Genomic DNA, 20,472 nt, shown 5'->3' with positions numbered 1-20,472 from the left:
GTTTATCCTGGCATATGCTAACACGGCTCTTGAAAAATCTAGCTAAGATTTCAATTCTAAACATCTGATCGTTATTGAAATCGTTCCTTATTTTAGATCTGTGATCATATATGTGATATATGTTCTATAATAATGTTACCGATTAAAATTGCAGATGCTTGTAAGTAACACCACGCTGGCCATAAATCGGCAGACCGACTGCGCTGGAGTTGATCCATCGTCTCTCTCTGCAACAGCTCCACCAAAATCACTTCGACCCAATCCAAACGAGTCGAAATACTAACACAAAAAGAATAGGAATAATGCTTCGCATCGCTTGATGCACCTACGATTTTAGTCGATTCTTATGGTCTCTTTGATTTCCCACAGTGTGAAAAACATCATAAAAATGCTATTAGTTTTGTCGCTACCGCTTCGTATGCATGTTCTAAAGATACTTTATGTACAGTAAATGCATTTTATGTAGGAGGAAAAAAAAACACGTCTCTGATTTGGAAGGATTTCTTTCCCAGGTGTCAATGTAAGCTCCTTGGCGGATGGACTAATGGTTGTGAAAATCCCAGCAGAAGACATCAAACACGAAAAGGTAAGATTTGGCTTTTGAAGATCTATTATTTGTTTAATACTCGCGTGACTTTCTTTCTGCGTTCTTCGTCTTTAGTTAGGATTTATTAAATGTATGTATGGTTAGTTTCTCTCGGAACTGGATAGAGAACTGACTCTATAACTTTGTTCGATAGGGAGACCTGATATTGGACTGCGACCGTTCGTTGATCGAGTGCATTTCACGGTTAGCGATGCTCGCAAAGAAGCGTACTCTCGTACACATCACTCCGGAAAATGCTAAGTAATCACATATTTCGGCCCAGTTAATCCTGTGGTGAAAGAATAATCATTGGATTGCTTGTTTTTGTTCATCTGAGGTTACTGGCAGTACCTCAATGTAAAACAGAATCGCACATTGTCGCTAGGAAACTTCGCGAATTCAAGTGCTATCTAGAGTAAAACAAATTACAACTTTTACTATGGCTGCACATAGGCATTTTCCTTGACATCTGCGCCGGCTCATATTAGGGTGAATCGCTTAGCTGAGCTGACATGCTGTCAAAGGCATATTTAAATAGGTAGTATGAAATGCATTGCAGACGCTGCAAATTTGACCATTAATAGTAAATTACGGTTTCTATAACAGCCTTCCAAGTTTATCATAAACATCATTGCGAATTTTCCTCCTGAATTTCGTTAAGGTTTTCTTTCAACTTTTTTCAGGCTACAGCATCAGCTGTCAGGTGGCAAAACTGGAACTATTGAGTTTAAACGAGGGGCTAAAGAGGAAATCAGTAAAACCAAGAGTGGAAGCCTCAATGTCGTGAGTTTTCTGTTACTTATTTGACACTTACTAGCTATATGCGTCGATTCTGTAGAAACCGATTTGAATCCAAATTGTGTTTTGCCTAAAGGCAAGAGATTTGGACTTGAATTTTACGCAAAGGCGCAAATAGGCCGTTTACCTTGAAAAGCTTGGAATCTACACTAAGAAGTCGTAGAAGTATGTATTCCGTAGACATACTCAAGGATCAAAATTTCCTCTGCTCTTTCAGATATCCATGTAGTCCGTTACGTGTGTTACAAACTTGACATCGGCAGAGTCAAAGTACCCTCTCGGTCATCATCAAAAATCTATATTTAGCACTTCGTGGTTTGTGTGTATGCAGTCTGCCAATATCAGAGCAAGCTAACGAAAAATTCACAAAAGTAAAAAAACATTAAGCAGCGCTCTACAATAAAAATCTTCCCTTTCTGCGTAATTGCGAGGCTAATATGCATTTGCGACTGGAGTTCCCTACACCGACTCAGCGTGTCCTACCCACCTATAGTGCCGTTCGAAAGGCCATTTTTAAAAACGGCCAACGGCATTCATACTTCAATCAGCCGATGAAGCCATTAGTTGAACTGCCCAGACCTTTTGAAGGAAGCTCTCTTGACTGTTGTGTTTTGCTTCGGAATACAAATACGAATATAATGTACAAGACAAGAAACTACTTAATATAATCCAAGACAGAAGACAATATCCGGGAAGCGTGGTTGGTTGTCGAGCATCGGATAAATGTCTGCTATGTGAATTTTCAGGGGATGTTATCTGTAGCACGAACGAAAGGCAGTCATGTCGCAAATTAGCTGTTAATCGTGAGGACATGACCGCAAACGGAAGTCAGATTTATATGACGTGTGCTATGTTCTCTACAGTAAATGAAAGAGCGGGGGTTTTGGAATAAAGTTTGACCCTATTAGAGTGTATTGCCATACACATGTGCTGGCCCTACCAAACTACAACAGATATATAGCTGATGCAATTTTCTCTCGATTGGCATCTAAGTTGTATCTCAACTAACGGACAGAAGCAGGGAAGTTCATAAATTTATGAAACTGAAATAAAAGTGATCGAACCAAAAACACAAGATCCAGATGGAACAACTGCGTAATGGTTTTGTAAAAAATAGAAACCTGACCGCCAAATAAAGTTAGTTAACTTAAACAGTGAAATATAATCAGCTTTATGCTCGGCGTTCTAATACGAGTTCTGTTATCAGCACTAGTTTATGAACCGCAAAAAGGCCGATAATTATGGTCTAATGGTCACTACCGCAAAGTGGAAAGTTTAACCAGGGACCAAAAAGATTTATTTGCCAATTACTGCATAACCATATGTACACGTCTTAATGTCATTGTGTTTAGATCACGGACATTTTGTTATTAAAATTGAGGATATGTGGCGCTCATTTATGCCTTAAGTAGAGGTCAAGTGTAATTTGATTTTCGATTCTTTTTTTCAATAGTGGGGCCAGGATATATATACATATATATAAATAGACACCATGCCTTGGCTTGAGCTGAAGTATGCCATTTTAACGGTACCATGACGATTAATATTGTCTGCAAATGTGCCATTTAACGGAATAAAATAATTTTTTTTTTCTGTTTTAACAAAGATAGCGCGTTGTTTCTAGTGCATGCGATTTCATATAGAAGTAGGTCTTTAGAGGAGGAAATATTTCTGAATATTGCTTCATTTTTCGTCAGCGATCTATAGGCATTTAAGGATGCGAAATTTATTTAATGAATCGAACTAAAAAAGTTGTTGAAAACAGAAACACACTATTTGTTTTGATATTATTTTAATATTGCTGCATAGGTTACTCCCTAGATTGACATCGCAATCTTGGCGATTAATTTTTTGCAGCTATCAACTCTCGTTATATTGGTATTCATTAGAGAACCGTTCTAACTTTTCCCTAGTTATCTCTTTAACTACAAACCACAACGTATTCAAAGGGGCCGAGAAGGAGAATGTACTGTGATTATATTCATCGGTTTCTATTTTGTCGTTTCAACAACACTGCTGAGTACCTACGATTAGCAGACAAATACGTTACTATTTTAGGAATAAAAACATTCGGCCTGGCTGTCATTTGCCCACAGTGAGTATTCCCTTAGGAATAAGCAATGCAGCGATGGCTATTTTCCACCAACCGGAAACTATGACTCTAGCGTTGTAGCTTCTCACAGTAATGTGCTTTGGAAATACAGGCTTCAATTTGACCCAGACTAGCAGATACATATGACCAATCGCCCTTCAAGGATATGACAGGAACTATTTAAACTGCTTATCCGGCAACTATTTAAATTTGGCCCTCCCTAGTTCCATCATCTTCAAAAGTTGGCAACGGCATCTGACAACAATGAACGTTGCATCTGCTAACGTTAGCAATATAGGTGCAGTGAGAAATATAAACATTTAAGATAGTATCGACCGTATCAATAATACGGGATTATAACTAGAGACTGTATGCCTCCAAATTTACGAAATTATCTGCTATGTTTGTGTTGATATTGTACTGACAGCTAAAGCATCGTACAAATTACTGTAGTTAATAAATTTCCGTTTCGTTGAGTATCACAAATGTCGGAGTAGACGTTGGGAGCTTTCTACATGTTTTTTTTTTCATCTACACTTCTAAATGTTAGCCAAAAACTAACGAACGAATAACAAGAGATGAACGACACCGTAAGGGATCATATACATACTCCTGGGCACGCCCCTCCGAGCCTAATATCGACTCTCCTTTCAGTGAAGGAGTATCTGAACAAAGTAATTGAAGAAAAAAAAAGTTTCAATACTAGCAAAATTCTAAATGAGAACATCTAGTTAATGTAATTAGTTTCCGTTTGCACTCGTAGAGCGATTGGAACGAAAGCTACGTGGACCGAACGCTGTACACGTTTAGTCGATCCTACGAGATGCACATATAATCCGGCTAGTAAAAAAAGACAGTCCGTGTTAGTGAGATTACGCAGTCGATCAACTCTGCGAAATACGTAGTTACTAATGTATGCACGTAGGGTATTTAGCGGTGCGGACCGTAACAACGAAAGCTGTGCCGCACGGTATATCAACAATTAATAGTAAGGAGTATCAATATGAAACAAAACTCTTTTTTTTTTCTTCTTTTTCTTTTTTAGTCAAGCTCTCGTATGGTCCAATGTATGATTTGTTCAAAGGTTAAAATAAACATAGCGTGCAATGATTGTGCAATGACAAATACCTCAACAAACTCCACGGTACACGTACCACGAGAACGCCGAGGATCGATCATTTAACTGTGATCATTATTATCGTTAGTGCAATTCTCCTATTGTGATATTAAACAAAAAAAAAAACACGTATGGTAGCAAAGTAAAATGAGAAAGAAGAAAAATCACTCTTTCGTTCTCTGTTTTAGATGGCCTAAGTAGATGTGGTTTTGCGATCTCAAAGATGATAATGAAATCAAAATAATCATTTCTTCCGAAAATAATTGATTCCGAAATTTCGCTGCACAATCTCGTACTTGCAGAATTGTAGGGGTTCACAAGTAGAAAGGGGGTTTTGATTCAATGTAGGACGTTCCACCTAGCGCCCACACACACTATAAACACAAATGTTTTTAACAAGCCTAAGAGCACTTCAAGCGAGAATGTACTTGCTACTCGAGACATTTTTCTTCAATGCCGAAATGTCTTACTCGTGGACCTGATCAGCTGACTGTGTAGCAGCTAATTAATTTACCTATGACGTACCGTACGTTTCTCGTTTTTCGTCAAATGCTCTGTAATACTCAACCGAGCCGATAAAGATACCAAACCCTATTCGAAGATTGGTTCAAGCAAATACATTGTTGCCCTTCAAGTTAGCCCTTTAGTTATAGCTATTACATTATTTTAGTTATTCTAATGATCGGGATGCTTGCCGCTGACGATAGCGCCTGAACACCAACATTGGCGGACTGTGGATATATCTACTGTCACTCAAACAAATCAACTTCATATAGATTGAACAATAGAGTGACGAAAAACAACGGCAACACACTGGATTCAACTTACTTCGTATATTACACGGCTACATATTATCAATACGTTATTATTATTATTATTATTATTATAGTTGCATCGCCAAGCTTGAAGCAGTCACGTCCAAGACGAAGCACAGCGCCAGAACAGAAAATTTCGAGCAAGGGTCCATACGTTATAAATTTGCTGCTTAAAGCTCTGAACTCAGCATTGAAAACAGATGTTTCAAACGTTAGATCCATCCATATCTTTACCATTTCTGTTCTTACAGACCAGCAAAAAGAATAAACTGCAAGTGGGCGATCGCGTATGGCCCATGATCTTGTCTTGTTAGAGGATTTTCTGTCGGGCGCGCCTTCATAGACAATCTAAAAAACGTTTCCATGAGAATGCAGTATATGTGAGCACTCATCAGAGAAGTTAACGTGTCGATGATGTTGACTGCACGCAGTATAATCTTCGGGACTATATTGCTTCTTCAGTAAAGTTCTTCCCTAACGCTTTAAAAAGCTGTTTAGACTTCAGATTCTTTCGAGCCATTGTTTATTAAAAGCAGGTGCTCCTGTTATTGTTTGGTAGAGCTGAGAGCCAAAAACATTTCAACTGATGTAGGTGTTTTTTCAGTCGTTTGCCATTGGGGGCATACTCGATTCATAAACGGGGCAAGTTAATACCTATAGCTCTTTGAGAGTTGAACCTGAAATACTCGTCGTATACGAGAAAATTATTGCAAGTAATGGTGCTTCATAAAAAAGTTTGTAATTGAAGAGTGACAGAACGACGTTTCTTAAGCACAAGATCAGGTCAAAGCTATGAAGGATCCCTATAAATCTTTATATCACTAATTACTTTAATCTATTAGTCATACATGTTGTATAGTGTATGAATATATCAATGATAGAACTTACGCCAGCGACGTTTGCCCCTTTTACCAAGAGGCTTAGCTGCCCAAATCATCACGAATATCATACATTACGAAATTCGTATGTCCGAGCCCTAAATTCTATTGAAATACATATCATTTTATTAAATTGTTTTGTCTCAGACAATCATTGGACCCTTACTGATTCAGGTCAATCCCTATAAGGAGTTAGGTATTTATGGGAAGGAGATAATCAACCAGTACAATTTCTATAACCTGCGTCCACATATGCAAGCATATATAATACATTTATTGATAAGTCTGACACCTTATATTGTTGCCTCATCTGAGCCTGATACGTTGTTTCCTTTTCAAGTAGGTATGTTCCCTATATTTCATGAATATGTTTATTGTTCTTTTTCAAACCCACCATGATTAGCGCAAACCTTTCAGACAGATAATTTTCTTAATTTTCATTAGAGACACCTTTTCTTAAAGCAGGGACACCATTCTGGCTGAAATAATTCTCAAATCAAATTTGACTGGTAGTTATAATGAGTTATAATAACTTCATATAAAGTCCCATAATTACAGGTCAATAACATGACATCTCCATATCAAAGAGGATATATAAAAACATTTAAGAACAGTTTGCGTCATGGGGGTATATCTTGTCGCGTTCGAGCGATTTCCCTGATGTACTAAAGATTTTACCAAAGGGCATCGAGCCGCATGGTATCTATCACAAGTTTCTCTGCATATGGAGCACATACCGCGGAGCCTGTGGAAACCTATTCCCTGCATGGTCTACTGTGAAATCCATTGACGGCAAAACAAATAGCTACGGCATATGTATCTAGCTGATTCATCGCTCTCCGTATATTATTTTTTGCCACACCCGAAGCAAAGAAATACTCATTAATTTCTATGAATTCCTTTTCTTTTTCCTGAAGTTCGTCTTCAAGGTGTCCGTTGCTGGAAGACTAAAGTGGCGACGTAGGTCCAACAAGGAGACAATTTCGGGTCACTACGCATAGTTCCAATGCTCGTTTGAGGAAGAAGGTTTTGGCGCAATCTAATTGCTCAAAATTACCCACTGTAAGATGGTGCGTTTATCCATGTTACAGAGTAAACGTAAATAAAACATTATAAGAGGGTAAAGTATTTAGTTGGCTTATACAAAGTTATACCATCCAGTATTGACAACTTCTTCGTGTTCACAGAACGTCTTTCACACACAGAATAAAGGGAAAGGTAAAGCTTTACGCTCTAATTCAAGTTTACCCTACAGACCATCTTGTAACTTCATCTCTAAAAACGGATTGCCATTCTTTTAAGCTAGAACTTGCTGCAATTCGTTAACTTAAAAGGTGATGCCAGATCTCGAATTCGAAAGTGAGCTGGAGTTCTAATTTCAACCCGGCCATAGACGCACCGCACGTTTCGTGCTGGAATTCAGCCGTCTCATGGAACGCCTGACGGCAACATAAGCGGACATAAGACATAGAGAAACTGAAATAAGCTCTACGACTGACCTCTATGGTTTTGGTGTCCCATCGCGGTGCCGCATGTACGTATGCTGTATCAAGCCAAAGGAAGTAAAATATCAGAGCAAGTTCTATGAAAAGATTGTTTTTAAGCAGACTAAGTGTCTTGGTCTTAAGGGAAGTCTTTAGACGCATCGCGTAAATTTCGCGCACCGCTCAACCTATGAGCAATTTCTCAGAGAGCGTTTCATTCAACAGATTATCACAAAAGTAAAAAAAAAATCGTTGGTGACTTTTTTAAGTAAAATAAAGTGTATACTAAGTTGCAAATTTGTTACTACAGTGAATTATTATTATTATCGTCTTCTCTGTTACTTGTCACAGGTTTCGTCGATGACGATGGCGTAGTCTAGCTTGTTTTTTCTTCGGGTAATACGATCTCAAGAGGGCGCCACACGATTTGGATGCATTTCGGATTTAGGTTGCCGGAAACCGATTGGTTGTTGCTATTCTTCATCGTCCGAACTCTTCAGACGGTCTCTGTGACGGATTGTTCACAGAATTCGATATTGCCACAACAATAAGCGTCCTATCAATGCTCCGTTCTGTTCAAAAGTTTTTCCGCGGTAATTTCATGATGTTCTTCAATACCACTATTTCTTGAGCGTTTACGTCAGACGCTATCTCGTTGGTGTTTACAGGATTGTAAGGCAAGTTACTCGGAAAAAGTAAGCACCTCAATAATAGGCATAGTTATCTAATAGACAGTTTCAGCAAATCGAGCAAAAAATACTTAGAAAAAAAAAAGGTTACCACAAGCGCGCGCTGTTTGATTTGACTTTTGTAGCATAAAAAAAAAACTTTTTTTAAATATATATTATTGAACTGTAATTTAGTTCGCGTGTACCGCGTAACCAAAGTCTGTTTTGTCACAGATGCTCTTGTGGCTCTCGTTAGTGACATGACAAATTATTATATATTAGTGAATCAGCGACTATTCTAATTGTTACTTCAAATACATTAACGAAAAAATTCGGCCGCCATGATTATGCGAGCTGTAACCATTACCAACGAGGTCTTCTATTTCATCGACCCGGAATGGAAACACCGCATGTCGTGTAGTTTCATCACCAGTAAGAAATTACAAAGATTTACCACGTGGATTTATTTTTCTCAAGTCGGTAATCTACGATAGAGCTGTCATTCATTCCTTGTAACGTATAATTTACCATCTGTTTTTGTACATACATCTCTTGCGCAGAATTTATGTAATAGAGGAACAGAGTATTTGCAAAGCCCTCCTGGAGGCGAGTGATAGTACACTCTAGAAGCTTGTACGTAAACTCAAAACAATCACTTTTAATGCCCATAATAACCGTGGCGCATATATGGGCTAGTTTTTTTTTTGTACTTATACGGTTAGCGGGTAAAAAAGTTTGCGACTTCAGCCGTACACGGGTATTAAGCTAACATAACCGCAGCTATTTCCAATCACGAAAAAAAGGGCTAAAAACAACGTACCGAATGTAAGCTCATGTTATAGTCCGAACTAGAAAAATTATGTCATAACTCATAACATATCCTGCACTATTGTACAAGTAAAATTAATTTTGTGTTAGTTATTTTTAAAGTATGCAAATAGAATAAATGACAGGACCGTGTGTCAATAGATTTTTTCGTAACATACAGCCGTACTTCCACCCGATTACAACACCAACCTAGGAATATAGAGTGGCGAAATTTGCTAAGCGTTTCGAGGTTGGTGCACGGGCACATCTATGGAGCACGCTTTGTCTACCCTCTAATTAATTTTCATTAGTTAGTTGGTAATCTTCACAGCTATCTACACCTTGCCAGGTCTTCGTCTACTTTGTCCAGTGGTCCAAACAAATTATTAAGGGAATTATAAATTCTGCCGATATCCGATAGTGTGGTCAATTTTGATTCCCACAGGAAGTACTAATAACCCATAAGGGTAATAGCTAGCAATTAATATTAAGGGTCTATCGCGGACGTGTATAAGGAACATCACGTTGGCCGTAAATGGGCACTGGAATTTAATGCAGTATCTATCACTGCAGTAGCTCTAGCGACAAGCTAGTAAATAATTAACATCTAAAAAGGAACACCATCAAATTAATAAGCAATTAGCAATAACACTGTTCACGTAGAGGCTATCGTTAACAGCCGCTAACATCTTACCGTCGCTCTACCCTTGGGCTAGTGATTCAAGTTATTTTTCATAGCACAACTGTTACGTTTATTAGTTACAGCGATCATGAACTTTGTACGAAAATCGTGCTCGACTCTGAGTAACTCGCTTAGCAGACATTGATTTCAGCTCGTTCTCGCGGATGGACTAACGCTCGTGAAAATGCTAGCAGAAGACAATAGGCACAAGAAGATAGGATTAACAACTTCTAACATCCTGTTTATTGCATTTAGGTCAGTTGGCATCAATGTCTGGCAGCCTAGCTAATAGTACTAATTAAGAAGAGTTAAATGGGACTATTTTATCGCCACGGCGTTGATTTCAACTGAGACGTAGTAAGTTATAGTCAGTCTGAAATTTTAGTTTGTATGTTTCAGTACTTTGACGTTGCAATTCTCTGCAATTATTTCGCAATCGAGATAACACGCGTACACTTCACACGAGGTTTATCGAGGCCGCTGCTTCTATCTCAAGACACCGTACGAGTAACTACGTACATTTGTCTAGTGTGATGTCCTATTGGACTTCGACTACTTTGCTGGTCACAGTTAGCGACGCTCATGAAGAAGCGTGACTTCATACATATCAGCCCTGAAATTGGCCGTTGTGTCGTTAATCAAATAGTAGTGCTCTATATATTAGAGTGGAAGATTGCCCTAAGCAAGGTCTTCGTCTCCTATAACCTCATACGTCATACTGAATAAAGGCTTACAAGTTTGAAGCAGCATCCTTCATCGGCAATTACACAAGTAATATCCTATCATTGCTGCACTCCAGGGCATTTGTTTGCATGTCAAGAGTTTTTATGCGAATGATCATGCTTTCTCATGTATAGATACAATTGAATATACATATATGTATGTACTATAAGTATACTAAGTACAGTATACTATAAAAATAATGAACGTATATAATACGCAAAGAATGCATTGCTGGTTCCTTTCCGCTAGCTGAGCCTAACTAAATATTCCTATTCATTATTTCAATATTATAGAATTTCTCTGAGCGAAGCCTCTACTTAGTAATAGGAATAAATTTCGCCTGCTCATAACGATAAACATAGACAAGCTGATTAAAGACTAAAATTCACGTTTTACAGATTTCTCATATTGCATTTATTATTTATTCAGATTATGTACAGGTGTTGGTTCATTGGAACCGACAATTTTGCCGTTCTGCACAGCAACTTTACGAGGTCATTTTAATAATTATAATAATATTTGTAGAGATTTAAATAATAAACCTTGACACATTGTGCCTCTATTTTTTTTTATATGTCCTTATCCGATCATCGTCTCCCAGGTCAGTTCCCACAAGGCTTGGCGTCGACTATAAGCTGTTCTTGAAATGGATGGAATCGCTTGCCCGCTTTATAATCAACGCTCTGCGCGCCAGCAGCTGTGCATGGAATCTTCTAATTGCTCTTGATGGTGTTGGACGATCATTCTGACTATGCGTCTCTATGGACAATCTGCTGTACGACCCTTTTCAAGTGACGAAAAAGCCTTAGAGAAATGATTTTAATGAACACAACATTTTAAGATCGAAAATATCTGATGCATACAGTTTTAAATTTATACTGAAGTATTTGTCTGGATGGTCGAATCCCTCGCGCGCTGATCCTGCAAGTGGTCGCATCCACAATGACTAAAAAAAATTCAAGCCAGCGAATCCAGTCGGCTGACGCTTTTTTGTTACCTTGTTTTTCTTTTTGATATAGCTTGCTTAGACTTTTTGCAATGTGATATCAGCTCCGCTTGCCCCATTATATTATGCTAACCTTTCACACTACATTGCCCACAATGATCCACAGTGTCCTGTATGAACGTGCTGTCACGACACGGACTCGTTGGGTCTGCATAATCTATATCGATTATGTCCATACATATATATATATATATATATAAATGTTTTTTTTTTTTGTTACTACGTACAAAACGTTCGATCCAGCCGGTCATCTAGCTGAAGATCCGTTTGAAATATCTGTGTATGTGTGTGTTGTTGTTAGATTTCTTCTGTCTCTGTTACTTTTTGCCTTTATGCGATTTCGTCCTGTGCAAGATTTCCAGTATTTCTTGCCAAGTGGAAAACTGTGGTGAATTAATAGCAGCTGATGGAAACACGGTGTTTCATGTAAATAAGGCTCAAACATTCGCTTGTATTGCAGTGTTGAACTAGTTACGCCTGCTGGTTGGGATTTTCTCTCCAGAAGGCGAGATTTGTTCCCGGTATACTTTGGCAGGACACTCGAGGATTCCTGTAATGAACAGATCAACTCGAAATAATTAACATATTACCAGACGCTTAATATGAATTTATCCTGCTATATAATAAAAAATGTGAATGTTTTTAAACTTCAACTTCGCATCGTTTATCCACAATAATATGTTCATTAACAGCATTTTTTAGATTATTGATTTTGCCTGATATGTCCTTTTAGACATAATGATCCGCATGCCTAGCCTACTATTATTATTCCGTTAATAATCCTAGGAATTCCCGTCGCTGTTGTTCTTTATGTTATATTAGTAGCACTGGGAGAGGTATTCGTGCGTCGTCGCTAGAATAGACGAAGTTGAGAGGCTAGCGCATTCGTCGGTGGACAAAAGGGTCGGGTAAGTTGTGAAGTTCTGTGCTGGTGGTGCCTCTTGCTGTGGAGTTAGTTCCTGTTGCAATAACTACTTTTGAAGTTAACCATCACAGATAATGTTGGGGTCCATGCGAGTATTCATGAACAAACGCAGCTTCAACAGACGAGGTAACTATTTCAGTTCGAGTGAGCAAGTTAGGTCAGTGCCGACAATGTCGAGAATAATCGACTCCAACACGGTAAACCCTGAATGACCGTTAACCGGAAGTTGCCGCATTTCTGTAGATCCGGTAACGAGGGTGCAGAAAGCGCGCACGGCTCTAGGCCGTACACTAGGACGTACACTTGAATAGCGTGGCGGAGCCTCACGGCCTGTATATAGCATGTCAGTGATCTCTGTCTCTATCGCTATTTAAGGACGAAGTATTATTTGAACAAATAGCACTTATGTCAGTACTGGTGCATCGTTATTACAATAAAAGTAATTGATTTTATGTTGGTGCCTTACAAGAACGGATCGTAAAGGTCGAGCACGGATCTTGTCACAAACTTAGTCGTATCCATGTTCTCGCAGAGAAGTTTTGCTAATGAAGTCTTTCGAAGTTCGGCAAGCTGGCCTTCCGTGAAGCGAACTGAATGCTCGTCATTTTCATGCCAGTATCTGAAAGATGATGGGGAATAATGTTTACAATCGTATTTACTCGTCCATACAGTGTGTAGCGTTATTCATCCGCGCCATCTTTGCGGATTACTAAATGTTTAACGATAGGGTATCACTGCGTCTCTACCTTTTTTGTGCAATATTTTTATGTATTTCCATCGTAAATAAATTTCACGTAATACAATAGCTAACTAATTGTCAAAGAATAATAGTCAATAATTATATTAATCACGTAAATGTCACAAACAAGTTAAGTGCTACTGTTGCTACGGTACGCTAAGTTGAGGGGTATTGTTCCTTCAGCGTGAATTCTGTCTCTGGCCGCTTCGATGTGCTGCAAGCTACCGAGTCGGATAGTCACTGAACCTCCCTTCTCGAGGTTCTAGCAGTAAAAATATAAGCGTCTGTTACCTGTCACATCGACGCAATCTCTGGAATTGGAAGCCAATAATACAGCTGAATGTAGGTCCTACAACAGCGCCAGGCAGGGGGATCTCGGACAGACCTCCAGAAAATAGATCAATGTCATCCACGTGCCTGTAGCGAAAACAGATATCATTATTAGAAGTTTCTACGTACTATAAAGGCTTAATAATAGAATAACTTCTGAGTGAATATAGTACAAACGGCCTGTAAGACTTACCGATAAACACTGGAGAGTCCTCGGAGAGCGTTAGGACTAACCTCGCCCTGGAGATCCTGGAACGATCTAAGACGTGGCTTACCGCAGAATTCTCGATAGTCATTATATCCACGCAGCCCGTGATCTCTTCCACGCTGCAGGTTGATGGCTACAAGATCGAGGCCAGAGAATGGAATGGTCTTCGACTCAAACAAATGCTCTGTTACCATATTGGTAACGTGATTATCGAAGTTCTCCATTGGAGTCGCCATTAGTCCACGAACCAGTTGGTCTAGTTGGTCTCCTAAAAAGTAAATAAACCGGAAACTCATAAAAACGAGAGCAGAGATGCTGTCACACGCCGCGGAATCGTAATCCCGAAGTCTGTAGAAACGCTAAAAAGCTGTTTCTCTAAAATTAATAATTATGGCTACCTGCAAATCTAGACAAACGGAAATTTTACTTTTGTAGAGGATCTGCGAGTTGAAGAAAGCGTCTGTTAGCTTAATGCGACCGATCTCATTGTAAGCCGGGCCAAGAAGCTTGAAGGCTGGGGGCAAAAGGGTATGCCCAAAACGGAAAGCAGCTGTAGCGAACTCGTTGAAGACACCGACATCGCACGTGGGATCGTATCCAGCAAAATATCCAGAATCGAGGAGATTCAATCCCCACTGACTGACAGCTTCCCATCCGAGCACTCGAGGTAGCCATTCGCTGTAGATCACCCGTTGATACATCGCTGTTAGAATGCGTCGAGCCTCCTGCGAAAGTAAATACACACATACGCATGCGCGGGAACCGATATGTCAGTTACGGCAAGTAGAATTACACTGGGATGCAAGACATGGTTTGCGATATAGTTAGTCAAGTCTGCTCGAGAGCGTGGTTTTGTCATACCTAAATGCATTGTTTTATATATTCGATAATTAATAGCAAATAAGACATACTTGGAACGATCTTTCATCGTCCCAATGAGGATTAAGTCGGCTGAGCTCTAAAGCGATACGATTGTGCTCTCGAGCGAATAGAGTGTGCATTGAGGTCAGTGCAGGTTGCTCCGAAACTCGAGTGTCACCAGCAATAAAGCAACGATCATTTGATGACAGACAATCAGCTGCACCCTGAATCTCTGGGAGAAGAGGCTTTAGCGATTGATCCGCAGGATGGGCAGACATATTCAGTTGACCGCTGTGCAGAAGACGCAGTTCTTCACGAGCACAGTTGTCCGAGCCATAAACAGTCGAAAGATCAAGGAACCCTGAAATAAAAGAGTCGCTTGATATCATAGGTTTCATATTATGGATTTATAGGTATGAATACCTTCTCTAATTTGTCGACTATGGCACACGCGTTTAAAATGCTAAGAAAATTTGGTCTAATACTCCTCGCAGATGGTCGACTTACCAGTAACCTGGTTGATCTGTTCTCTCGAACCCAAAGTTCGCTGTCCGCTCATCGAACGCGTAAAGGGAAGACACAAGGGACGTCCGGATTTGACTGATACAGATGGGAAAAAAGGATCCCCGTGGGGAATCGGTATCGGGAAACATTCTTGTTGATTCTCCTTTTGCGGAGAATCGCATTTGCGGCACTTCAGTGTAGACTCGTTAGGTCCTTCGCTTAGTGGGGTGTGGGCAACATCGTGGTCCATAAATTGTCCCATCTGCATAAGCATTTGGGTGTACTTCTGGTGAGGCACGGATAGATCGCTGTGTACAGCCGCGGAGACCACTCGTGCTGGGGGAAGCGGAGCACCTGTTACCGAGGTCTGACGAGCCGAGCTGATGTTGTCGTCGTATCGAGAGGGCAGTATGCGGCGGAACGAATGAGACACCTACAAAAGACAGTGTCCTCATTTCTGTTTCTGTACTGGAATAAATATGGGCAGCTCGTAGTTTGAAGGATAAAAAAAATGTACGGTTGGTACTCAATCAAATAGTTTTAACATCCATTATTTATTGCGCGGCATTAAAAACGAGATCTTTCAAGCGGTTTTTGGCTTACGACTGCGGCGTTATTCTACTATACACTAATACCATGTATCGATAAGGACACCTGAAGGCAATTTCAACCTACTGGCTGACAATCTTATATGTAAAACTGAGATACCGTGTTTTAGCTGTTGCAGGCGTGGTAGCTCGCTATGATCTAATTCATGCGAGTCCGGCATTTATGTTTCGTACTAATATCTCGAACCACATAGTGCCGATGCGCTCTGCCTTAGCATCTACCACGACTGTTCCGGCGTGAAATAAGCAAGTGCTAGTGTCTATGTGATTGACTTGAGTGTTTTTTGGTCATTTTGCATGTTTCTTTACATAACGTGTCGAAAATTACGCTGTACTGGAAACTCAAAGAGGCTGGGTTCAAAGACAGCAGACTTGCCAAGAATGCTCAACCAAAACGAGTCGGTTTATGATTGGGCAAATCATATAGAAAAATTAAAAAGTAGGCAAAGGTCGGATTTTCAAACGTTTCTCATTTTGAAATTTTTCGAAAACTGCCTTTCATGCCTCCAGACCTGTTTTTCTAAAACTTCGTCGTACCGGAAATCAAAATCTGTCAAATTTTATGATGATTTGTGCCAAAGACACTGGGATGACACATTTAGCGTAAGGAATACATTAGAGCACCAGGAATGTGCTGAAATTATCAAGAGGAAAATTCTGCCTTAGGGACGCGAATGATTCCCTGACGGTGACGAGTGGGGCGCCTAGTCACAGAGCTTGAAGCACCCGCTGGCACTGGGAAAACAGCAATCCCATAAAGCAGATCTGGAAAATCATAAAATTGCAAGTTCGCAAGGACAGGAAATCTCAAACGTTCGGGAAAAAATCACTAATGTGGGATAACAGGATCCAATAAGAGCTGAAGCAGCAAAAAACAGCATCAGCGACATGTCCCAAAGGGTGGTTGCTGCTGGAGGTAGTGCCCTAAAGTACCGCTAATAGTAACTATATCAACTCGTTTGCTTAATCCTTTATCAACATGTAGTATACCGGTGTAAAGCTGAACAGTATTGTTTTCATAGGTCAAAATCATTTTAAAATATATCGCTTTAGCGCCGCGCAATTGGCCTTGGAAGTGAAAACTTATTGATTGAGTCTATTTAGTAATAGTGAATATTATAAGCATATCCTGAAATTTTCAATATATCGTGTAGCATATTATAAATGATTTAACGTGAGTTTACCCCTATTGTTGAGACCATAAAGTGTTTCTAATATCTTGTTTAGAAATTTAGCGTATTGAAATGGCTGGGCTCCGGCCAACTAAATTGTCTTATACTGAGCCAATTTAAGATAGATAAAGCAAAAGAGAATTTTTGATTAAAGTTGTTATTAGACTCCGAACGGCCTTCGCTAAGGGAATCACTCGGGTGAAAAAAGGTACGTGGCACCTGCTCACAGATAAAATGCATAAAAGGAACAAACCTTTCCGAAATTAGGGCTTCGTAGATTGTTACATCGGCCAGACATAGTTCGGAATGGCGTACGTGGATTGCAAGGCTGGAGACGTGTGGGTTCACAAGCGGCGGGTTCTTCGAATTCGCGATGGAACTTTGAAAGGTCCACATGCCGCAGGGCTGGGATGAAGTTGTCATCGATAGTTCGCCTCTTGTCACGTCCAAGTTCATTCATTAGCTTTTTCGTAGCCAATTCGAGCACCTCACTCTGATTGTGCACGTTGCGCGAAATCACGTTAGCTCGCATGAAGCCTTTGTTCCGACCCGATCCAAATTCTCCGTCGCCAAGAAGATTACCTCGAAGAGCGTTGCTAGCATCGTTTAGCACATCAATCATTAGACCATTGGTCAATACCTTAAGAGGACTTTCCTGCGCCCAAGGTTCAAGGTTAACGGAGCTAAGAAGTCTATCGTCGCATGATTGCAGGTTATTTAGCCATGGGTCAGGCAACTGCATAACACGAGGTTGAATTACTCCAGTGTGGAACACGTTATCACAGATAACCCTAGCCAAAGATGTGTGCCTAATCTCTTGCAGTTGGTTCTTAGTGAAGGAACTAGGCTGACCTGGGTTCTCATACCAGAAACGATCCGAGATACGAAGATGACGGAACTGATGAGCATAAATACAGGCTAGCGTAGGGCCAACAAGACCTCCCTCTACGGGAGTTTCAGCGAGAGCAGCTACAAGGAGATCGATATCACTAACACTTTCGTATAGCTCCGACAGCTGCTGAGCGGTGTCTTGGTCCATAACTTGAGCTAGACCATCGAAATTGTCGATATCGCGTAAACCGCAGAATTGTCTCCATTTTGTATATCCGGCCAGACCGTGATCTCTTCCTTGCTGAATGGCAATAGAGGCTAGATCAAGACCAGGTTGATTGCTATCCGAAGCAAACATGTCTTGAGTAATATGTTTACTGAAGGATGCATCGATGCGCTGTGCACGTTGCATAAGTGCTCCGGCAACATACTGACGGAAGCGATTGGAATTATAGAGATCCTGGGGATGGAAAGCAGTTTCAGTGGAGGGAATGGATCCAAGTTTGCGGAAGCGTTGAGCGTCGAAAAGTTCACTATTGCCTGGCAGAGCGGATAAGAGGGCCCATAGCCCAGTGGAGCCCATTACATTTGTAACTCCTGGTAGACGCTTGTGATCATAGCCGGTAAAAAAACCATTGCTATCCATGCGGAGGCCGAATCTCTCAACAACTTCAGGACCCACAAGAGTAGGAAGTAGCTCATTATAGGCAATGTGTTGAATTTCTGCTCCAACAATACGACGTGCTTCCTGGTACAATTGTTCGTCGTCCCACAAAGGGTTTAGCCCCTTAAGTTCTCGAGCTAAACGATTATGCTCACGGATCCACATAGTGGTCATCCAAGCCAAACCGATATTTTGATTCATTCGCGGATCTCCTGAGCTGAAACATGGAGCAGTTTTTGAGCCACGGCAGTCCAAGGATGAAGCATCTCCAACAGGAATCTCTTCCCCAGCATCATTTCGTTGCGTAAGCAAAAGGCCATCTTCGAATGATCGTAAGAATCGAGCTTCTGCTTCTGATGAGCCGTAGATCGTTGAACCATCCACGAAAGATGTGACCTGATTGTTCTGCTCACGAGGGCCTAAACCGCAAGTTTCTCGGGGCGCAGTTGATGACCGTACATAGTCAAGGCAATTTTGTCTGAACGCTGCATAGAAGGAGTCATTTGGCGACACGCTGATCTCATAACACTCCGGATGCTTGAGGTTGGGAGGCACATTGCAACATTTAAGACGAGCACCCTGGAAGCCTGAGCGGAGATAAAAAAAAATCATTAAGGCTTCCTACTGAATGCATATAGTACATTCGCTCTATACGTACACAAGACCAGTTTTAACAGGTAGTCGTTTACAAAATAATGTAATGTATAAACAATGCATGAAACACCAAGCTCGGCAAAAAATTCTATGGCGATTCATTAAATTGCTGGTATTTTTTGTTATTAGCACAATCGTTCGGCAATCGTTTTCGGCAATAAGTATGACATAAAAATATCTATGGTTCAACATAACGTCCCTAAAGTATATCTATTTTTTTTACTCTTGTTTTGATTTTTGTATACTATCAAATCATGGCCTTTGCAGGACAGGTACTTTAGGGCATCTGCGTTCCGTCGCACGTTACTGATCATGATATTCGAATGCTATGTTCGACATTATTTTAACGGAAAAGTGTGTTTGGTGCTTGGTAAATTGATATACATTAGAGTCTTTTTAACAATGACAAACAGCTTGTTGATATTTTTTGCCTGTTGGTCCTCAGTTCATAACCGATAAGCTGAACTTTACCACAAAGCTTTGGATTGCAATTATTTGTTCAGTTTCAGAATAAGCTTGGTGGTGACACCACAGTGACTCAAACATTTTTAACAAAAAGCTTTTCCTTAGAAACCGGAAGCATTCATGCGTAGTTTTTCGAGCCCATTTTACAGAGTCTTTGAGAGTCTTTATAAATTTAGCTCGAAGTCCTAACCATATAGGCTGCATTTACCTTAATGCTATCGAGGGCCATGTACATCAAATGTGTTTATGATCAGTAGAAGATATATAAACAATCAATCTGTGAATGAGGCACGATTGAGCTTTGGCGCAAAGACGTAACTCATTTAACCAATGTTCACTTAGCTATCGAGCTAAAAAAACTTAATCCCTAGTCCCTGCCGCCGATAGGGAATTACGTAATGTATTGTCATAAAACAATAACTTCGGGAGGTTTCTTATGTAATCGTTGTTACCTGAAGAAGACGTCTACGCATAACGGAAAACATCATTAGAGGACTATTTAATAACATAAATTTGGCTAGATCTCTATGATGTATACAGTGGATAATATGTTATTCTTACCATAAGTCTAACAAAACGAATTTACCGAACTTCGGCTATAGCGGCATCCCGTAGACTTGATAAGCGTGAAAATTTGAAATTTGTCCAAATATGTCTCACTAGGCGCTCATGAGGCGCTTCGTGAACGCGTCTGATATCGAAAAACGATATAAATGTAAAAATGAGGGGGAGGAGGTGCGTAACAAACTGAAATAATCTCAAACAGATATCTATCATTCGATGTGAACTCGTTAGTCAGACCTTTTGCTCTTTACGGACAAATATTATATTTTACATATAACGAGTTGTTATGTT

The 20,472-nt window shown here is 40.1% G+C and overlaps 2 protein-coding genes across 6 annotated transcripts in view; one reads left to right on the top strand and one right to left on the bottom strand.

Annotated features, from left to right (window-relative positions):
* Window positions 1-2,989, top strand: part of Myo61F (unconventional myosin 61F) — a 53,754-nt gene extending 50,765 nt beyond the window's left edge. For 4 of the 5 annotated variants that reach the window (XM_086968222.1, XM_086968224.1, XM_086968223.1 and 1 more), the window contains 4 exons: window positions 513-586; window positions 741-847; window positions 1,270-1,369; window positions 1,602-2,989. In XM_086968222.1, the coding sequence (XP_086824348.1) occupies window positions 513-586; window positions 741-847; window positions 1,270-1,369; window positions 1,602-1,613 (293 nt within the window). In that variant the 3' untranslated portion in view covers window positions 1,614-2,989. The other variant, XM_086968233.1, reaches the window with a different exon arrangement.
* Window positions 2,990-11,034: 8,045 nt separating this feature from the next.
* LOC111260229 (uncharacterized) overlaps window positions 11,035-20,472 on the bottom strand; it is a 101,931-nt gene continuing 92,493 nt past the window's right edge. The window contains exons 5-12 of the mRNA XM_022832827.2: window positions 17,257-19,085; window positions 15,227-15,656; window positions 14,770-15,080; window positions 14,286-14,583; window positions 13,844-14,126; window positions 13,612-13,737; window positions 13,048-13,200; window positions 11,035-12,206 (exon numbers count right to left, since the gene is read on the bottom strand). Of these exons, the coding sequence (XP_022688562.1) occupies window positions 12,128-12,206; window positions 13,048-13,200; window positions 13,612-13,737; window positions 13,844-14,126; window positions 14,286-14,583; window positions 14,770-15,080; window positions 15,227-15,656; window positions 17,257-19,085 (3,509 nt within the window). The 3' untranslated portion in view covers window positions 11,035-12,127. The remainder of the gene's footprint in view (window positions 12,207-13,047; window positions 13,201-13,611; window positions 13,738-13,843; window positions 14,127-14,285; window positions 14,584-14,769; window positions 15,081-15,226; window positions 15,657-17,256; window positions 19,086-20,472) is intronic.

The sequence above is a fragment of the Varroa jacobsoni genome, unplaced genomic scaffold, assembly GCF_002532875.2.
Source record: "Varroa jacobsoni isolate VJ856 unplaced genomic scaffold, vjacob_1.0 scaffold_42, whole genome shotgun sequence".
NCBI classification, from domain to species: domain Eukaryota; kingdom Metazoa; phylum Arthropoda; class Arachnida; order Mesostigmata; family Varroidae; genus Varroa; species Varroa jacobsoni.
The sequence above is the reverse complement of the archived record's forward strand: the minus strand, read 5'-3'. Positions and strand labels throughout refer to the sequence as shown.